The 19,281-nt window shown below is 39.5% G+C and overlaps 1 protein-coding gene across 3 annotated transcripts in view; it reads left to right on the plus strand.

The window, feature by feature from the left end:
* The window catches only part of ppp2r3a (protein phosphatase 2 regulatory subunit B''alpha), a 69,222-nt gene extending 59,731 nt beyond the window's left edge, over nt 1–9,491 (plus strand). For all 3 annotated transcript variants that reach the window (XM_014472635.2, XM_023352717.1, XM_023352716.1), the window contains 11 exons: nt 1,205–1,489; nt 2,255–2,358; nt 2,478–2,580; nt 2,689–2,763; nt 4,119–4,362; nt 4,458–4,506; nt 4,591–4,680; nt 4,789–4,964; nt 5,048–5,166; nt 5,442–5,548; nt 6,532–9,491. In XM_014472635.2, the coding sequence (XP_014328121.1) occupies nt 1,205–1,489; nt 2,255–2,358; nt 2,478–2,580; nt 2,689–2,763; nt 4,119–4,362; nt 4,458–4,506; nt 4,591–4,680; nt 4,789–4,964; nt 5,048–5,166; nt 5,442–5,548; nt 6,532–6,628 (1,449 nt within the window). In that variant the 3' untranslated portion in view covers nt 6,629–9,491. The remainder of the gene's footprint in view (nt 1–1,204; nt 1,490–2,254; nt 2,359–2,477; nt 2,581–2,688; nt 2,764–4,118; nt 4,363–4,457; nt 4,507–4,590; nt 4,681–4,788; nt 4,965–5,047; nt 5,167–5,441; nt 5,549–6,531) is intronic.
* The last annotated feature ends 9,790 nt before the right edge of the window (nt 9,492–19,281 follow it).

The raw sequence follows: 19,281 nt of genomic DNA on the forward strand, positions 1-19,281 counted from the left end.
ACATGCCATGGACGGCAAAACTATTTTGAGACAGGTATTGGTGGTGTATTTATAGTGCAGGGGGTTGCAGGAATAGAGCGATAGAATGAACACTTTGAAGGGAAGCACAGCTCCAGCTGTCCTGCTCAATACAGACGGGACGGAGGCCCAACAGAGGACTCCACTGAGGTCTGCCTGGAGATTTCATAAGCAGCAGAGTCAGTAACACTGTGAAATCTGTATTTTTTCATTCCACCCTGGTGCAACATGTTCTCTTACCACCAGTATGAGGACTAAAAGACCTAGTGTAAACTAGGTCTTTTACTCATAAATTAAATCTTAAATAATGCTGTCCTAAGAACTGGTCTGCTTAAGTTTGGCAGGCAAACAGTGAATAAAATGGGTTTTCTTGATTAAACTTTTGTGAGGCAATAGATACCCAATAATTAGGGTACCTATTGCCTCGGTCAGTTTAGTCTGTTAATGTTTTTTCCTCTTATTCATATTGAAATGTTCACAGATGTACACAGAAGAACACTGTTGTACCAGATAACAAAGGAATTCCAACATATTCTCTAACTTTTATGTAGTGTTTATTGAACTCAAAAGTGGTGTTGCATTTATAGACTGTAAATGATGGGAGTTCTTAGTTTATCCATTTAATAAGTCAATCAGTTGATTTAATTACATACATTTTTTTCAGTATTTGCCCTGCTGATCACACACGAATGCCAATCTCTGGAGGACCGACAAATTTTTGACTGATTAGTGCAGGTCTGCGTTTTCACGTTGGCTCCTAAAAATTACCTTCATTTTCACAGCTGTCTGTTTTCTATTGCTTTATTGGAGTTTGAGAATTTGCAGTCAGGAAATGTCTGCCCTGCATTATGTTGACTTCTGCAGTGTTGCACCACTTGGAACTGTTCCTGCCAACACCACAGTTAAAATGTTTTGCAGTGACTAACTGATTGCCAGACAAGTTTGTTACATATTTAATATTATTCACTGGGAATTTCCATGTGTGTCACAGGCCTGAGGTTGTTGTGTTTTCTTACGATCCACCTACGCTTTCGCTTCAGGAAGCTAATTCCTGCCTCAATGTGGTGTTACTTTTCAAAGACTCTAGTTTTTCACTAAAAAGATCCAAAAATATGAACACCACATGTGACATGCACAGAGTCCCAACCCTTTGTCCCCGTGCCTGATTTCCTCTTAATCGCCATAGCTCCAGCCCAAACTGGAAAAGAAGCCAGGAACACCTCCTCCAGCGCCGCCCGCAACCACAGCTTCTCCGCCCCCCACGCCACGTTCGCCAAGCCCTCCTCCAGCGCCGGTGGTCATCACTCCCCCTCCTCCTGCCGTTAACATTCCCAGGTTCTACTACCCTCGTGGGCTCCCTGCCCTGGGCCCGACTGCCAACCACGACGCAACCATCGCTGCCATAGAGACGGCCTTCGCCGAGTTCGAGGAGGAGAAGGCTGACATTTATGAGATGGGCAAGATAGCAAAGGTCAGCAGTTATATGCGGTTTAAGTTATGCTGCTTTATGGAAGAAAAAAGCAACAACAAAAAAAAAAAGATATTTCATCCAGTATGATAGACCTTGAGCTATTTTCCAAAGAAGAAAGGGAAAATATTTTTGTTTTAAGGTCAGGGGTCAGCAACTTTTACAACTCAAAAACTCCATTTTGGTCATGGTTCTTCTAAATATAAATTGTCTAGAGCTGCAAAATCTACACAACCCTTTCAAAAACATGTCAACAAATTTCTACCGGATGTTAGAAAAAACCCAAAAAACTGAGTATTTAATTCCACTTGTATGGAAAATGAAGAAAAAAAACCCCAGTTAGTTTATGACCTAATAAAACGGTAAACAAAAAAAGTAAGTTCTGGCACGATTGTTGTAATTCTCTTATGGAAATTCTGCGAAATTGCATAATAATAGAAAATTGCCTTTTTCATTATTTTTTTAGTAGTAAGAAGTAATTTAATAATAAAACCTAATATTCTTTGCCATTCTCGGTGGCATAAGAGCCACTGTGGAGGCCCTACCGCTGTATTAGGTGGTAGGAACATACCGTAAAAGACTTCCTGTTGTTTATTGCAGCTAGTTATCCTGAATATTTGCTGAATTAAAATATTGTATTTCATTCCTTCTACTTAACAATTATTCACAACCTTTACTCTATGTTATACTATTTATATGACTTTTATTTGGGCCAAAAACTGTGTTTTGTTGTACAGTAGTGACAGTTTTGTCTGTGTCTCTGTTCAGGTGTGTGGATGTCCGCTTTACTGGAAGGCAGCCATGTTCTACGCTGCTGGTGGTGAGAGGACGGGCTTTGTGTCGGTTCACTCATTTGTTGCAACATGGAGGAAGTAAGGATGCCTGGTTTTAGTTCTCCCGTTTTGTTTTTTATCAGAATCCTCCACATTTTGACTCCCCTCAGGCTCTGAAATCAGATCTCCCCAACATACTCCTGTCTTCTTTTCTGCAGGTTGCTATACAGTTGCCATGATGATTCATCGAGGTTTATTTATCTGCTATCTAAACCTGGGCTTACGTACTTGGAACAGGAAGACTTCATTCCTCTTCTCCAAGTAGGTGCCATCTAAACTCTTGCTTGTTACACGGTCTAGTGCTGCGGTGTGTTTCTTTAAAGCATAAAACGTCTCTTCTTTCTGTAACCATTTATCCTTGGTTTATAGGACATTGTGGACACACACCCTGGACTCACGTTTTTGAAGGATGCCCCTGAATTCCACTCGCGCTACATTACTACGGTAAATGGGCAAAATAATGGAAAGATAAATTTGTTATTATTCAGATTGTGAATCTGAATAATAACTCATTTATTATTCATATTAATTGACCCTAATTTAACCCCAATTTAAATTGGGGTTAAATTAGGGTTGAATTTTTCACAATTTTTGAGCGAGAAGGTTAGGAGTGGAAATAAATGTGACTAAGAGAGTACTAACGACAATGAGCATTCTGTGAAGAATCCACTCCTTTTACATTTTAAGAACACAATGCGATTGAGATGATGACAGTTACTGGTTATCCTCCAAGTTATGACGTTACGATGTTGTTTCATTTTAATAAAATCCGTTGACTTGCGTTTCTAATACCAGCAAGCTTGTCCTTCGTTGCCAGCAGAGCTGTTCCTGTGAACATCTGCTGTGTAACATTAGAAGGAGCGCGCTCACCACCGCTAACTGGAGCAGCTGCAACACGTGCCTCTGAAGTCGAGGTGTTGCTGCGTCGAAGTGCGGAGAGTTTGTCGGTGTGCCGTGACATCACGGAAACGAAGCCGCCCACAGTCCCATTTGCAGCTGAGAACCCCGGCCCGCCACATGTCCATTTTAAGACCATTCTAGTGCATCAGCTGATCCACTTCTGTAGAAGACATTAGCAGCTCTGGGAGGTTGATTTACCAGGAAATGATTGCTGACCCACTCTTTGTTGAGCTAAGTGTGACCTGAACCCCTGGTTTAAACTGTGAGCTGATCTCCTGTCCAACTTGGAGTGAGAACCATCTTTAAAGCAACGTTATTTTTCTTTTTTGCATTATTCTCCTTTTAAAGATTTATGTAGATGCTTAATTTTTTTATTATTCCCATCATTTCATTGTTGAAATTAATCCCCCAGTGAAAGCAAATAAAATTGTCACTGTCATATGGGTAATTTAATGGATATTTTATCTTTTTGGGCCATTCTCTGTTTGCCTAAAAGATTCTCGTACATCATAAGCATCAGCAACAAAAGCACCAACAATAACTGAATATTATATATTATATCTAGCTTGTCCAGCGTTATGCTTACATATCAATTTGAACAGTTTTATATGTGGATATTGTCTAAGTTCAACATTCAAATGATTCCACAGTTTGACACACAAAAATATTTTCTAGTTGTTCTGAATTAGCATATTTTAAACTGCGATTCTCCCCTTAACTTATACATTTGCTCCTTAATCTCACACAATTTTTTAATGTTTTCCTCTAATTGTTTTTGACTTTGTGAAGAATTATAGCAGTCTGCAGTTTTCGCCACGTCAATGAACTTTAATGACTTAGATTTTACAAATAGTGAATTTACAGTGAATTTACTCATCTTTCCTCTCTGCCTGCCACAGGTTATCCAGCGGATATTTTATGTGGTGAACCGCTCCTGGACGGGCCGCGTCACCATGACAGAGCTGCGCAGGAGCAACTTCCTGCAGACGCTGGCCCTCCTGGAAGAAGAGGACGACATCAACCAGATCACCGACTACTTCTCCTACGAACACTTCTACGTCATCTACTGCAAGTTCTGGGAGCTGGACACCGACCACGACCTCTACATTGACCCCAAGGACCTGTCGAGATACAATGACCACTGTAAGAACAACTTGAAGTTAAATACAGCGTTCTCTTATGATGTGTCCAATCGCATTTGTTCATTTTTCCTCCCATTATTTTCACCCTTTTGACAGCATCCTCAAACAGAATCATCGACAGGTTGTTTTCCGGTGCTGTAACCCGGTGAGTGAAAGCACACAGAGGAGCTGATTACTTCAACGCGAATGTGGCGATCGATGCGAACGGCTCTGTCTGTTTCGTCTCCAGGGGCAACGCCGTGCAGAGAGAAGGCAGGATGAGCTACGCTGAGTTTGTCTGGTTCCTCTTATCTGAGGAAGACAAGAAAAACCCAACCAGGTATTACGCAGCTGCTCGGATATCCGTGACTCACCATCTGTTTTACAAGTTCGCAGTCACCCTCAGAAACTCAAACACCAACAACCTGTCTCCCATTTGCCTCGGCAGCATAGAGTACTGGTATCGCTGCATGGACGTCGATGGCGACGGCGTTCTCTCCATGTTTGAGCTGGAATACTTCTATGAGGAGCAGTGCGAGAGGATGGAGAGGATGGGCATCGAACCGCTGCCCTTCCAGGATTTGCTCTGCCAAATGCTTGACTTGGTCAAGCCCGAGAATCCAGGTTAAATATCTTTAACTTTCTTCATCTGAGAGTCACACACTGATTTTGTGCTCGCATTAAACACATGAATGCCTTTCCTCCAGGTAAAATAACCCTGAGCGATCTGAAGCGCTGCCGGATGGCTCACATATTCTTCGACACATTTTTCAATCTGGAGAAATACCTGGACCACGAGCAGAGAGATCCATTTGCAGTGCAAAAGGTGCCAACTTTTATTTCTTATATGTAATAGGATTTCAAGTAAAATCTCAGGAGCAAATGTAACAATAAAAATCTGAATTTTACTAGAGTTGATTGAAATTATTATAAGTAATATAACTGATAATAAATAATAAATATAAGTAAATAAATCTTACAGTATCTACCGGATTAATCTATTCATTATTTACCCTTACATAAATCTTGAAAATTCCTTGGCTGTATTTATTTTGTGGCTGTAGGAAAAAAATTAAATAATGAAAAAAAAATGTGTTTCAGGACATTGACAGCGAAGGTCCAGAGCCATCTGACTGGGATAAATATGCTGCAGAGGAATATGAGATACTGGTAGCAGAGGAAACTGCAAACGAACAGCTCCATGAAGGGTACACACCATCACTTGTATATAGCACATTTAAAAAGTAATTTATACCCTCTAAACCTTGTCACATTTGGCCACATTACAACCATGAATAAGGGGGATTTTATATAATAGGTCAACACAAAGTATGGGGAAGGAAAACGATTCCTGTTTTTGTTTAAGAAACTCACAAGAAACAGTTTCCAGTTTGACACAAACATTTTGGGGAACCGGTGGAACAGATCACCACAGTCGGATGAGGAACCTCTCAAAACTCATCATATAGTCTCTTTAGCATGGACATGGAAGTGGGATAAAGTTGATGTTGAAATGGAGCCAAAATAACGGGCAATTCTAGAAGAAAGGCTCTTACAGGTTACACAAGACTCAAGACTGAAGAGGGCCTTCTAGCGGGGAAATGACCCGAACATCTATCCACATCTACAATGTATCTGTGGCTGGATCAAAGCATTTTCAGTGCATATGTTAGAATTAAGATCCAGACCTAATTCCAAAGAGAACACTATGGTAACACATAAAAATTTATGCTCACAGATCCATCCAGTCTGACCCAGCTTGGGCACATTTTGCTGAAAAGAATGGGCAAGAATGTGAAGCACTGGATGGGGCAGCTAAGCGTGAACAGATATTTAGAAATGATTTGTGGCTATTATCAAATTGTGTGTTCTGCCTCTTCACCACCTGACTTTCCTGTCAATTTACAACTCAACAAAGGCCAGTAGTGCCAAAAAGAAGATATAACTAAATGCAATTTTTAGATTTTGTATTTCGAGAAAAATTATTTTCCTTCCATTTCACAATCACAATAGACTTTGTGTTGGTCAGTCAAAATAAAAAAAATAAAAAATCCCAATAAGAAAACATGAAAGTTTGTGGTTGTAAAATGACCAAATATCAAAACTCTTCAAATGCATTGTTCATATTAACTACTTAAGATTGAATATTTGCAAGGATAACAGCATGATTTGCATTTTTGTTTGTTTTCAGGACGTTTGATGACGACTATGAATCTGAGGAGCTTCAGGTCCCAGGAGAGATTGGGAATAAGATGGAAAAACTGGTCATATCCGACCTGTCGGCATAAATCTCTTTTTGTGGAATTGCTCGGCATCTGCGTGTGGGTGAAACATAGGATCTAAATGGAAATAAGGGACTTCCTGGCTCCTCTCAGGAAGGAGTTTATGAATGTGTTTGTGTATGTACACTTCTGTTTTACTGTGTGCTTGGCGTAACTATGCATTCACACACATGGACAGCACAATATCTCTGCTCTTTGATCCATTTGAGAAGACGGACGGTGACAGTGGAGAGAAAAAGAACTGCTTGATAAGCTCGACGGAGACTGGGAGAAAACTACTTAAACTGTAAAAACAAACAGAAAAAAAACTTCTTTGTGAATTCTCTACTGACAATCATGCCAAAAGACAATCTGTTTTCTTTTTTTTAAAAAAAGAGTTTTTACCGTTGCTGTGCCAAATTTAGACCGACGCAGACAAACTTTAAGCTGAGAGTTCTTTAAAGTTGTTAAAGCCACTGCCACTGAGGATCAACAGCGCTCTCCTCCCTGTGACGTACACACAGACCCGGCCCTCAGGAACATGCTGCGTGTGCAGTTTGTCACTGCGTTTCTGGTGAAGGAAGTTGTTAAGACTCAAGTCCCCTCAGGGAGAGGTCATGTAACTGTTTGGGGACGATCGCAACACTATCTCCTCTCTGTGGCCAGTATGGGCTACTGCATGGATCAGGACGACTGGGTTTTTAGTTCCCGCGTTGGTGTTGGTGGTCCGGTCCCCCTCACTGCCGGAGCTGCTCATCCTCTCCCGGACTCCCCCCCCCGTTTTAGGTCACGGACTGTAACGTTCAATCCCTGCATTTCAGATGACGTTGAGGAAAGACGCACATGAAAGGAAGTGTGCTGCCAGTCGTATCAAACTCTCTGGTAGGGTTGTCCAAACATTTCCACGTGTCACCTCTGTGATAATGCAAACAGTATATTTTATTTTAGGATATGTGTGTCCCTCCTGCTGGTCTGCTTCAGTATTTTTTTTTCTTTATTTTTACACTTTTATATCTCTAATATGCTAGATCTAACAACTGATGTCTCCTGTCCCCAAGCACAGGCACAGCCCAGTATTGTTAGTTATTAAAATAGGTTAAAGGGTATAAAAATTTTTTTTTTCTTTACAATTTCATTCACCAAGTTGAACAGCTGTCTGTTAAGCATTTTTTTTGTCCAGATGTTGTAAGTTACCATTCACATGTGCGGTGAATAGTGACTAAACTTTATGATTTCCATACTTGTTAGACAAAAACACTTTGCAGTTAAAATTATGAAGTTATTTCATGCTGAACATGCTGTTCTTTTGCTAATATTTCAGCCTACACCATATTGTTAGTAGTTTTTGCCCTATTGAACATAACATACACAATGTACCATAGCTTTTCTGACATCTTGCCCCAGTAACTCAAATCACACAGATTGAGGAAAAATCCGTGATAGTGTTCTTTTTTTATTTTATTTGATTTTTTTAAAGGGACGGTTAAACATTTTGAAGTGAAGTTCTATAAAGTTTATCTGGAGTTAAAGTCAGTAAATAACTCTCCTGATTTAATGGAAATCCAGATTAATTGAAACTGGAGGTTGAAGCTAGCAACTAGGACCAAATTGAAAATGAAAAAACATAAGAAGTGTCAAAAACTAAATAGCAGGTTGCGTTAGCTGTTTTCTTCTTGAAACTGTCCTATTTGTATTGGATTGGGGTTTTTTTACAGACCATTTAGTGAAATTTTACCTAAAAAAATTCAGGTTGAAGGCAGTGAGTAACAATTGTACTTCCTGAATGAAACACACAGTAACAACAGAATTGACCACAATAGTCTGCTTTGGTCTCAGCCCCTCTTGGACTAGCTGTTCGCTTTGCCCTCCAGGACCAACCAATCTAGATTGAAACTAAACAATAATAATAATAACTCCTTAATTTTTATTTTTTTTAAAAATACGTTTAAATGACATTATTTACTTAAGCTGCACTCACAGGGACAAGTGCCTGTGTCTACCTAAGCTAGCACCATGTGAAGGCTTACAAATCACTGGCGGAAAAGTGTGTTTTAGGAGCGCTTGTTTGGTGTTGCCATTAAGGTTGTGCTGAATAGCTTTGCACTGCACAGGTCTTGATTATTATTTTTTTAATCAAGAGTAGATTTGGTCTTGTCTCAGATTCACTGCTACATACCTCCTCTTGTTGTACACAGTTTGTATTCAAAGGGATTAAGAGCTGTAAAGATTTACAGCATCTACCTTAAACTCTCCAATTCTGCTTTATACTAATTGTAAATCTATCTTCTGTATTAAACTGTATTTTAACAACTATTATAATATAAGCCATTCGAGCTGCGATAAGCCTGATTATTTTATGACCTGTCATGATTTGTATTGTTGTGCCACTGTGTGGCTTGGGAGGGGGGTGGGGGGTAAATTATGGTAGATGTGTGTTTGTTAGCTTGTTAGATTTGTGGAGTTTTATCACTAGAATTAGATGAAATCCTCCGTTTTCTCCATTCTGACAATCACACAAACGGAAACCTTTAAACTTTCTCTCTCATACACACTCACTCTCTGTATGTAAAAAGAAGAGGGTTGTTGTACTTAACATTTCTGTTCTATGCAATGTGTCCCGGTGCTCAAATGTGTCGCATCACAAAACGAAAGAAGCCATGCAGGACTTTAGCGTTATATCTCTGTAAGGAGAGAGGCAGGAAGGACTTTTATTGTGACATTCTTCCTCTTGTACAGAGAAGACAGGAGGATGTTCATTGTTGCATATTGTGTTAGCATGCTTTTTGTTCTTTCCTGCTTTCTTACTTGCTGACTTTCTTTCCCTTTTCTTATGCTGCCTTTATCTGAAGTTTATGGTTAAGACATTTTCAATAAAGCTGCTTCATTAATCCTTCTTGTACTTTTGTATTTTCTCCCACACACATGCACACAAAAGGTCTCATGAATTTAGAAAGACATAAAAGTTACACATGGGGTGAAGATATCTGACAGCACACAAAAAAAATAATCTCAAAAAACAACATATCATATCCTGACCCTGATGACAAAGTCACAGACATCTACAAGCCTGGAAATTATTACAAAACCACATCTAAACCTTTGGGTCTTTAGTTAGCAAAGCGCACAGACAGCCATTATCCACAAATAATGATTGAAAACGGCTGAAAGTTCCCAAGAGTTCTACTAAAAACAATTGAGAAACATCTAAAGCACTGCAAACTTCACTTGCACAGTGGTCGCAGTTAACATGACGCCACCCATCTGTCAATTATTCTAGGTTTTTTTTTTTTTTGTAAGCAACTGACCAATCAGCCGTCAGAGGTTGTCCAGAAGTACACGTCCCTAATCTGGAGGAAGTCAACCTCAGTCAACAGTTCATCATCGCTAAGCTGCTGCCGTCATAGAGACTTCCGGGAAAGTAGAAGAAAATCATGGTCAAACGTTGTCAGGGGGTTACAGGTAATCCCGACAGCCGTGTAGAGGGCGGGATACAATTTATTACATTGCCAAAACAAAAATGGAGTCTGGAACAATGCAAGAAATAGATCCAAGGCCTGCAGTCCAACTCAAATCCAGCTGAATGAAACTGCGATCGAAGACAACTACCACATGTTCGTCTGCACGAAGGTAACAGGTACCAAACATCACTTTTTTTTTGTCATAACCACACAATTAATAGTCAAATCAAAGGTCGATAAGTGACGGTAGTTATGCTGGATTATATCTGTAAATTCCAGCGGTAGCTCTACAGCAGCATGAAAACCTGCTGCAGTAAGTGCGGTATTTACATTATTTAAGCATTTTTTTTATGCTACTGTTTATTTTTATGCTTTTTCCTGAAGGCAGATTTTCACAAGCGGGTCATTACACAACCCGTTTTGTACGCGCAAAATGAGACCGACACAGTGTTTACACTCGCATTCAGTGAGACTTTGTGCCTCTGGCTGCAAACGTCTTGGCTTTAGTTGATTTCTCCGTTGTTTTCCACAAATAGCCTTGAATACTTGATGCAGGACGATGGAGAATTTTCTTGCTCTTCTACTTCTTTTTTCTTTTTCTTTTTTTTTTTTTTAAAATGGCGGTTGGATAGCAACGTATTGATGTGCATTACCGCCATCTACTGGAGTGGAGTGTTGCATGTCGTCTTTCTCTCCAAGTACAGCTGGCGTCATATTAATTAAGGTCTGTGCAATCAAAAAAAAGTTTTGGGCTAAGCTAAATAAACAAAAAAAAAAAAAGATTAACATGCCAACAATGAAACAATGGTGGTGGTCTGGGCCAGCTTTGTTATTTTAAGACCTGGAAATGATGGAACCAGCTGTAGAAAATGGATGGATGAATGTTATTCATATATATATATATATATATATATATTCATGAGTTAACAAAAGAGATTATTTCTAATGACCTACATTCAGTTAAAGCAGTGTGAAGTTCATAGTTATGACGCTTGCATGCTAACAAAAAACCTAATGGATTTAGAAAAAAAGAAATAATTTTGATTTATTAAAAAAAAAAACACACGCAATAAGCAGGTTTCTTCATGTTTTATATACTTATGTTTAATTCAAAAATTAAGATCTAATCCCTGAAGATGTCGGATGTGTGCTGCAAATGAACAAAAACAGGAGCTAAATAAGCAATGACTATAGACATAATATAAATTAAAGAAATGATGGCAGTTCGACAAACAGAGGGCTAAAACTCAAACCCACAATAACAGTAAAAGAAGTTTAGTTAAAACAGCCAAAATATGATCAACATAACGTAGTGTTTATTTAAATAAAAAGTCTCACACAGCAGAAAACCTGAGAGCAAGAAAGGGACACTCAGTCTAAAGATTATTATTTCTCTAATCTAATCCTTTAATTGTGAAAATTCTTTACATGTCTTAACATATAGAAGTGCAGATTTTCTTGCAATTTGAAACTTTTCCGCTAGATGGCAGTAAATCTGTTTCTAAAGTTTTGTTGAACTGGGGAATAATGCCTCTAATAAGGCTTATCACTCAGAGTGACTGTAAGCAGGATTATCTTCTGAGGCCTTATTGTTCTGAAAGCAACAATTGTTCCAAGAACGCTGTAATAGCTGGCATGCCGCCATGCTGTGATTTGCACATGAGCAATTTGCCTCCCATTTGAAGGTCAGAGTTGACTGCTCATTGTTTAAAAAATGGCACTCATGATTGTTTTTCACAAATGCCAGGGGCGAAACAATTAACCAACCAGATCCCTGTACCACCTCCTGGAGTCACAGACATTCCACAGACATGATCGCTGGCACCCACACAGCGACGTGATAAAGTGATATCACCCCACTCTGATGTCATACATGGAAGGTAATCTGTAAGAAATAACACATGACAACGTTGGCAGAGAGAAAACGAGCACAGATAGAGGCAGAACACCAAACTTTACATATGCTATTTGGGAAATGGATGAGAAAGGGGCAGGGAAGCGACTGCAATCAATTCACCAAATTAAGAAAAGAACAAGGGGGACAGAAGAATATACTTGGCCAGCTTAGGCTTCCCAAGAAAGGCAGAGGGATGACCTTGTTTTGTGCATACCAGTGATACAAGAAACATGAGGTTTGGATTCAGCTGTCTGGAAAAGTTCTGGAAAGAGCAGCAACTGGAAATGATTCAACAAAGTGACTCAGTTGCAGAGAGTTTTGAATTCCAATAATCGTCCCTGATGAATGCCAGACACTGACTGGTTCAATGAAAAGGCTATCAAAGGAGTAGGAACCCCTAAAGACACTGGGCCTTCCTCCCTTGGTGGATCACTAAATACATTTTGCAGTAACAATAATTAGTACTGTGTACTTTTCAGTGACATTGCTGGTGTTTGTCACTGTAGTTTCTTGGTTCCCCTCTTTATTTATCTCAGGTGTAGAAGCAGACTTCTAGAGCGTTTTCCTTTATTCCCCTTCCACTATTTGGTTTTTGTATCTCTGCAGGTGACATGAATACTTTTGAGGAGTGCTTACTGCTGAGCATGATCTCCTCCTCTAAGTCTGTGAATGCACAGAAGTTCATCTCTGCCACGTCTTCTGCAGCCATGTTTTTAACTTTCAGGAAACCGTGACATGAAACAACCCGTGTCCCTCGAAAGGTGTGTGAATACAAACGTCCCACAACCACGTGGCCATGCGTCGACCATTTGGCTTCAAATAAAGTAAGGGAGAGCTTTTATTTCTTGCTTCTTGGAGGAACGTTCCTCCAAGAAGCACCAAAATTTTACACATGCACCACCAGCAGTGAAAGTTTATGTTACATTTAAGAAAGTGCCCATTAAAAAAAACAAACTTCACAACGCCCCTAAACTGCAGCTTTTCAGGCCTGTTTTATGACGTGTTATGAAAACTGTTAAACATCAAATCAAAATCAAATTTTATTTGTATAGCACATTTCAGCAGCAAGGCATTTCAAAGTGCTTTACATCATGTCAAACACAGAAACACAATGCAACATAGAATCAACAACCAAAACACAACATTAAGTCAGGGTCCATCAATAAATTTGTAATTGATTACGTTTCAAATACAATTCTAAACAGGTGAGTTTTTAGTCGAGTTTGCATCCATAGAAGGTTTACCGGTTACACTCCTACTGTGTTATATGGAACAAAATACCTGTTGCTATTTTTATTCCCACTCACGCTCACAATCACACAGTTTAAAATGATGTAGAGGCATTTTAATGGGCTGCTGGCACAAGGCTCCGTACACCTCTTTCATGGAATTTCGAGCAGGGATTCCGCCGTCCCTCACGGATTTTTGTGCAATTTTATGGTACCTGTTAGTGTCTAGAATTTACATGCAGAACTCTCCAAGATGGACAAAAAATGTCTTGAATCCATCCCTTGTCTCTAGTGGGGTGTAATCCCTTACACCCTTGTCCCTAACGGGGTAGGGAGGTGCTGGTGTCTATCTCCAGCTAACGTTCCGGGCGAGAGGCGAGGTTCACCCTGGACAGGTCACCAGTCTGTCACAGGATAACACAGAGACAGACAGGACAAACGACCATGCACACGCACACCTATGGAGAATTTAGAGAGACCAGTTTATCTGACAGTCATGTTTTTGGACTGTGGGAGGAAGCCGGAGAACCCGGAGAGATCCACGCATGCACAGGGAGAACATGCAAACTCCATGCAGAAAGACCCGGAATCGCACCCAGGACCTTCTTGCTGCAAGGCAACTGCTCTACCAGCTGCGCCACTGTGCAGCCCCTGTCTTGAATCCAATAGGTTTATTTATTTATTTTTGCTTTTTCACAACAGTTGTTAGGTGAATATAGAAACAGTGCCACCTTTTGGCTGCACACACAGACGGCAAGCCTTGGAGTCACTATGCAGAGGTAGCTTGCTCTCAAAGTCAGAACGATAGCAGCTTTTAGGTTTGCCTAGTTATGAGTTTGTTTTCTAGTTAAAATGTGCAGGGTCAGGATGTATCAAAGTTTGTTTTCTAAATTGCAAAATACTTCCATTTTGAGACAGCTTCTGGAAACCGCTCTACTTTATGTTTGCAAACAGAACAAGTGCCTCATTTTTACGGTAAAATATGTGACCCGAGGATTAACGGCTAAGACGCATACCGGGCAGAAATAGGTGACATGTTTGATGACCTACTCACCTGCCCTGCAGTACTAAAAAAAAAAAAAAAAAAGCTAACAAAAGCAGAGTCAAGAGTGTTTGGAATAGCAGACTGAGGTTGAAAAAGAGAGAGAAGAAAGGCAGGTTTGCTCTTGTTGGTGCGAGTGAAGATTTCCATTAACTCTTTTGAACCCGTGATGCAGTGAATTCCATCCCCTCACGTATGGGAGGAAGTAGCTTGCACACACACACACACACACACACACGCTCCTCCTTGTCTCTATCTATCTGTCTGCTTGGGCCTCCAAACATTTATGCTACATGCACGCTTAGACATAACAGACGCAGATAAATTCATAAATAAAGACACACGTGTGAGATGTTAAAGTTGAGCAAGACATAATTAACATTTGGAAAACCGCACTGTGGCAATGGCAGCATTTCCCTGCTCTCCCGTTTTTTCTGCTTTCTGTCTGCTTTGGAAACATACAGTGCATATATCATCATATGGCTGGAGACATACCGCCTACTTCAAAGACCTCTGGTGAGCTGAGAGTGCATGATTATAGAGAAAGCAAGGTTTAAAGAGTCTCCGAAAAGGGGGGAATCATTCGGCGCAGAGATGAAGAGAAAGAAAGAGACAGTAAGGAAGCAGCTGGGATGGTGGTAAACATCTGGGAGTCGTGGAGGTCTGGCCCTCGTATATGGGGGGGAAATGACTCCACGACTGGTCCAAGATCCGCTGCTTTCAATCTTTCCTCTTTGGCCGTTCTCAACTAATGCGCCTGCCCTTCTGTAAAGGTGTCTCCCAAGGTCGCTCACCGTATTAGTGCACTTAGTCAAGCTGAAAGAGTGTACGCTTAATTTGGCCCACTGACCAACACTGTTTCCATTGTGAAAAACCCTGGCAACATGTTGTCGATATCGTGTTACACTCCATGTTGCACAATTCACTTTTCTCTTGTAAAAAGCTATTCTCCAAGCTTATCTGTTTTTCTTCAATCATGTCTTCCTTTTGTGCTGTTAGGCAGATGGTGAGAATGTTTAGGAAAAACATAAATGAGATATTCCCGATGGGTCTTGAGATGTTGGAGTATATTTGAAAGAAAACCGAGCAAAAGACCTTCACCTCTTGCCAGAATTACGACTTATCCGTCATAAGATAAATCAAAGCAATCCTACAGTAAATCTAAAATCACCTACAGTATCTTGAAGCATTCACAAAGATTGACATATTTTTATTTTTACATTTTGACAGATTAAGGCACAAAGTTCAGTATATTTTTGTAGAATTTTAAGTGATAAAGCAACACATAATATAAAGTTGTAGGAACGTTTTTTTGCTTTTTTTTTTTTTATTACTAAAAACATAAAAAATTGCTTCCATTTGTATTTTGCTGCTCTTTTTTTCCTAAGTACTAATTGGAGAAGCAGCTAAGAAGCCCATGGCAACTTTGGATGAGATGCACAGTTCCACGGCTCAAGTGGGAGAATCAGTTGACTATTAGTCAAGGACTTCACAAATCTGTGAAGTAGAATAGTAAGGAAGACATTGCTCAAATAAAATTTTAAAAAGTCCCATATGCCACAAGCCATCTGGGGGATGTAAAACTTGACTTTCTGTCCATCTTTAAAAATGCTATGTGTGGCAGACAGCTAAAGTGGCATATCACTCTGAGCACACCATTCCCATGAGGAAACATGGTGGTGGCATGATCATGACCATCATCTTCAGCAGTAACATGGAAGGTTAGGGTTAGGGTAGTGTTCAGGTTTTTGTAGCCTCTACCAGGTTTCCTCCCAAGTCATTCCTCTCCTTGGCTCCATTCGACTTCCCTAACCCTAACCCTAGGAAGTTTCCTAACTGATATGTAACCGTACAGCCACAACTACATTAAAACAATTTCAACCAAAACATATCCATGTTGTAAAATGGTCTAATCAAAGTCCAGGCTTTAGTTAAAGTCGAGATTTGTAGTGAGACTTGATAATTTATGTTCACAGAAGCTCTCTACACAATATGGCTGAAATTTTAGTCACCACCTCTACTTCTGTTACCAGACGCATAAAGACTTGCGGCCATGATTGCAGAGTTCAAGAAAGCATTGACGTTGAACACTAGCATGCATTTGTGGATGTTGAACACAAATGCATGCTAGACTTTGCAGAACATTTCAAGAGCACATATTTTCCTGGCTAAGATTTCCAAGATCACTGCCAGAAACAATCTAGCCAACTCTCCAATGCAACATCACAATGCAACATGACTGCCTCGTTTTGTCGTATTGGAATTTGAGGCTGGAGCAAGACAACTTTCCTAGTGTCGGGGCAGGGGGTATTCCAGCTGAATTTTCTAAAGTGGAACTTGGAAACTCCAACTTTTGAGCTCAAATGGAATGCACCATTATCCCATCAGTTATATGACACAAAGCTGGATCGTGAATAAGCTCGGCATGACATCATTCCCAGATCATAAGTCCTGGTTCTGAGGTTGATGAGACACAGCACAAACACTGCTGATATGTGTAGATTCGATATTAAACTGGTTTGTAGTTCTGATTTGACTTTTATACTCCACCTGACTTCACTGAATGGGCTCGGCTTCGCTTGATGCTTTTGATCCGAACGCTAGGAACGTAACGCCTCCTTCTGCACTGATTTAATAAGCCACAAGTATGTTGGGTAAACAGTCACAGTACTATCAACGCCACACAAAACTAGTGGAGATGAATGGGGAAAAAAAAAAACAACACAAAGAAATGGAAAGAGAAATGCCATTAGGCTTTATTGATAAACCAATATACGTGCAGAGTTGCTCTCTGTCTTTTTCAAAACCGTTTGTAGCTAAGAAAAAAGTGGACCAACAATGCAAACAATATTTAATAGTCTTAGTGCCAGGTCTAATAAGAGATTAATGTTTTATAAAAAGGCAGTAGTGATTCTCGTAGAAATAGCACCCTTGGTAAGGCTCACTTTACCAAATACAGTAAAAGTGTCATTAATCTCCAATTGTTTGTTTTTTTTGTTTTGTAAAATTATCTAGTTCAAATTTGAACAGTTACACATTTTAGATGTTGAGGTGAAGATAATTAGCAATTCCAGCTCCCTCAAATTAGTGCAAAATGGCTCTATTGAGTGTTTTCAGTCAGAGGGTTCTTCCTAACTGTTGTAATACTGACCGCTACAGGACATCCTCTCTGCCTATGCTCATCATCTACAGCAACTTTTTGAGGTAAACTTGCATAATGTTATGTAATCCCTTTAGAATTAAAATAAGTATTTATTTTTTTACTGAAAGGTCTATAAGCAGCAAGCAGATGACTGCACAAGTTGGTAAGAAAATCAAAGTATGACTGAGAGTCATCTGAGGAAAATACCTACAAATACAAGCACTTTTATTTTTTCAGTGAGTATAATGTTCCAGTTATTTAGTAGCTGCAAGAAAGTCTGATAGTTTGAACGTTTGAAACAAGGACACCAGCAATGACTTCTTATCTATTGCGTCTTGTAAAAATCTGCATTTCCCTTGAAAGTTTTTCACATTTTATCACTGACTTTTATGTGGTAGACCAATACAAAATAAGGCGTAATTTTGAAATGTATGCCAATTCCTGTTATACTGAGAACTTTTATAAACGTGAGGAACTCTTGTCACAATTTCCTAATAATTTCTACTCTGACTGGGCCTTTTTAACACATTTGAACCCTTGTAGCACTGGCTGTATCCCTGGGTCTATCCTGCTGGACGGTGAAACTTGATCCCAATCTCAGGTGTTGCATTTTCTGCAAAGGCTTGTTCCTTTATTTAGCTGAAAAACTCTGATCAGCGTTCCTGTCTCTGCTGAAGAAGAAGAGCATCCCCATAGCATGATGCTCCCTCCACTATGTTTCACCATAGGAATGGTGTGATAAGGGTCAAATGCAGTGTTGGCTTTGTGCCAAACATAGCTTTTGGATGAAGAGCAAACTTTACACCTCATTTGATTTAAAAGTTAACATTTTTGCATTAAACTGGACCTATAGTGCAATTTTTCTCACCACTCTTTAGGTTTTTATTGAACAGTTGGATTTATACTGGAATCAAACCACATGAATCGACTCTATTTACTAGTCAGGTGACTTCTGAAGGGAGTTGGCTGGATTTTATTTAGAGGGAAAGCAGAGTAAAAGAGGAAGACTAAAGAATCAGAACAAACTTTCCAGATATTTATTTCTGAAATTCTTAATTAATCTTCCACTTTAGCCAAATAAACATTTGTTAATTTTTGAAGTTTAATATAAAATCTCAAACGAAATACATTAAGTTTTGTCTTTGTCACATGAAAATATAAAGTTATGCGGCTACAAATTTGCTTGCAGCGCGCATGTATATAGGACTTTTTGTAAACATATTTGCATATTTATACCCCATTTTGTACATTACAATTTATATCATACCATTGATGCAGCATGTATGACACTTTAAATAGCATTAGCAAGAAGTTAATTAAATGAATAACTGTAACAAAATTCTGCAGAAACCTCCATAACTGTCTGTAAAAACCTGTCTAATGGTTTTAAAAATTCTAATATTTAGGAACAGATGCAGAAAATGGAGAACTGTGAATTTTGTTGCTGGTAAGATAACTGTAATTTGTTTCATAATTAAACAAAAAACACTTTGTGTTACTCCTGCAGTGTTGCATCGCTGCAGGTAGAGGGCTCCACTTTCAGTGTTTGTGCACATGTAGAAAATTGTTTCTTTACAAGACGAGCAGGACTTTTTTTTTGCCTGCCTCCATATTAGCTCTTTCTCGTTGTTGATTACATTTTAATGAATTAAACTGAATCCAGTAAGTATCCTCACCAGCAAAGAGCCCCAGTCCAGTAACTGACTTAGGATTACAGTATTGGCAGTTTTCTTAGTGCAGTTGCTGGAATGTGTGAGTGTTTTTGTACGTCTGCCAGCACAGAGAAATCTAGAACTCCGGGGCAATGAGTGTATTTGGCTGAGTCTGCTTGCTTAAAAATACAGCAAGGATTACCGCAGGAGACAAGTATGTATGAACTGGCAAAATGATCTGAATGTTTTTGCACTTGTTC

This window comes from Xiphophorus maculatus, chromosome 19 (assembly GCF_002775205.1).
Source record: "Xiphophorus maculatus strain JP 163 A chromosome 19, X_maculatus-5.0-male, whole genome shotgun sequence".
Classification (NCBI taxonomy): domain Eukaryota; kingdom Metazoa; phylum Chordata; class Actinopteri; order Cyprinodontiformes; family Poeciliidae; genus Xiphophorus; species Xiphophorus maculatus.